This window comes from Penaeus monodon, chromosome 7 (genome assembly GCF_015228065.2).
Source record: "Penaeus monodon isolate SGIC_2016 chromosome 7, NSTDA_Pmon_1, whole genome shotgun sequence".
Classification (NCBI taxonomy): domain Eukaryota; kingdom Metazoa; phylum Arthropoda; class Malacostraca; order Decapoda; family Penaeidae; genus Penaeus; species Penaeus monodon.
In genome coordinates, this window is record NC_051392.1 from 5,927,567 (window position 1) to 5,930,066 (window position 2,500).

Here is a 2,500-nt window from a genome sequence, read left to right on the forward strand (position 1 = left end):
ATATGAATACATATATTGCATTTATGCATTCCGTATAATCTTTATTTTTCTAAAAGAAATTCTTCAGACAATAGACATTTGTCTATGTGTTCTAGGTTGGAACAATAATAAAAAAGCCTGTTGAAAAGAGAACGTATACTGTCAGAGGTTATGTTAAACAGATGCTTGATTTTATGTATATTCATGAATGGCAACATTCTGTATGTGAATGATTGAGGTATTGCAAACTAAGTACTCTTGCCAAAATTTGCATCGTCAGAATGAACGTCGCACTTGAGGTGCATCGCTCTCTTTCTTTCTCTCTTGGTGTATATGTATGTGTGTGTGTGTGTGTGTATATATATATATATATATATATATATATATATATATATATATATATATATATGTACACTTATTTGTTTCTCTATTTATCTAACTATTTGTCTGTCTATCTATCTATCTACTCTCTTACCTAATTACCTATGACACAAACATGTTCTGATTAGTTGTTATATTACGTCATACGGTGTGTAACAACCTCACCTCCATGGTGTATGATCACCATATCGCCGATTCTCATCCATTGTTTTCCATAGACCTTCACATTGCCGCTACACATGCACGTCAGTTTTATAATTCTTAAACTTTTATTTGATATAACAGTTCTCTTTTATTTGATTCTCGAATTTATACATAAGCACTGCACATGTTACGTCTGCACACTGAGGTTAGCTCACAGTCAGCACGCTGTAATCGCTTAATTACCAGTCCTTTGTAAGCAATTCATCCCTGATTCATTCACCAATCACCGTGTAATCTTCGCATCCACGGAATATTCCTCTTTATAACTCAAACTATTCACTTCGCGACATTTTGGAGAGTTTAGTAAGACTGCTCACAACCTCTTTTAACTTTCGAGCTAGTATGAATGGCTTGATTTAAGCGCGAGGTTCCCGTGCTGGCAAACCTGTTGGCTGAAGTCTTTCATTTATTTTCACCCTGCGGCTTAGAACACAAGAGTTTCGTACTTAAAGGTCTCCGGTTTTCAGATCTATTTAGCCTGTGTATATGGAAATCCCGAAAAAAACATTATTGTTAAAAGGAGGGAAGGGCAAACTAAAAAAGAAAAAAAAATCGGAATCGCTGTCATGTGCAATCGATGAGTCATCAGTCCGTGAAAATGGGAAATCCAACAGAATGGAATGTTATTTATTTGCAATTAAATCTCATAAGTCCTCGGATAATTATGTAAGCAGATACATTTGCCGACAAATAAAGAATATGTATATATACATACATTGCGAAATACAGGGTTTTCTACACTGGCTGGTAGATATACCGAGTGCCACGTGAGAGAAGAAACCACATGTTCAGGCACTGCCCAGTGATCATCGCATATGAATTGCAATTTAAGTTAGAGTTATATATCAAAAGTAATGAAATTCGGAAACTGTGGTTGACAGAAAGTGACAAACTTTACCTTGTACTCAGAGACAAAATGCGTTTTACGTTCCTAAACGCACAACACAAGAAATCCGACAAGGACGCACTAAAACGCGTGATTGTCCAGCTGGCCTTACCGAAACGCACAAAACATTTGGAAAACTAAGCACATAACACCTCCCTCGGGCGAGAAGACTACACCAGGGTTCTTCTAAGTACGGATCACAAGCGTCTGTTCAAGTGGGTCGCTACATAACAATAATGATAATTATAATAATAATAACAATAATAATAATAATAATAATAATAATAATTATTACTATATATATATATATATATATATATATATATATATAATATATATATATATATATATATATATATATATATATATATATATATATATATATATATATATCACCGGCGTAAAAAATTTACCAAAGAGCTATACCGCTAAAGGACGATGTTACATCGATAAAAGGATTGGTTTTCCAAAGAGGGAAGTAGAGAAATCCAACAATAAACGCTGATTGGCAATGACCTTGAACACGACTCCTGTCAGTAAAAAAGGAAAAGAAGTCCTGTGCAAGTCCTAATCACTCTCAGGGGAAAAGGATTGGGAGTTGATTGGTCTAGGCTTCGATAACATCACCTTGAAGTTACGGCCATTTATTCTCACCGAGCAGAACACCATCTGTTGTCAGACTCTTGAAACTGTAAATCTTGTATTTAATTACATTGTATTTAATACAATAACACCACATATTATATAGGGTTTATACAAACGAGAAGGGTTAAATCTATAAAAAAAATGTGTACTAAACCACACTTAGGAGTATGACAATTAGATGCAATAAGTATGATAAAAATAGCATTAGCCAAGAACCAACACCGAAGAATATATCCGGCTCTGTAATCATTGTTTTACGAAAGCAGAATCTCTAACAACGCCATCTCTTGAATCCTAAGTGAATCTCTTGAATCCCAATCCTAAGGGTTTTATGACGAAATAAGGCGTAGCATCGAGGCAAGAATCAATAAATACCAATTTGATATCCAGCATCACAGGCCGACC

The 2,500-nt window shown here is 34.8% G+C and overlaps 1 protein-coding gene across 1 annotated transcript in view; it reads right to left on the reverse strand.

Annotated features, from left to right (window-relative positions):
- The window catches only part of LOC119575007 (mitochondrial fission regulator 2-like), a 20,804-nt gene extending 19,932 nt beyond the window's left edge, over window positions 1-872 (reverse strand). Inside the window, exon 1 of the mRNA XM_037922320.1 lies at window positions 526-872. Coding sequence (XP_037778248.1) covers window positions 526-566 — 41 coding nt within the window. The 5' untranslated portion in view covers window positions 567-872. The remainder of the gene's footprint in view (window positions 1-525) is intronic.
- Window positions 873-2,500: the final 1,628 nt, after the last annotated feature.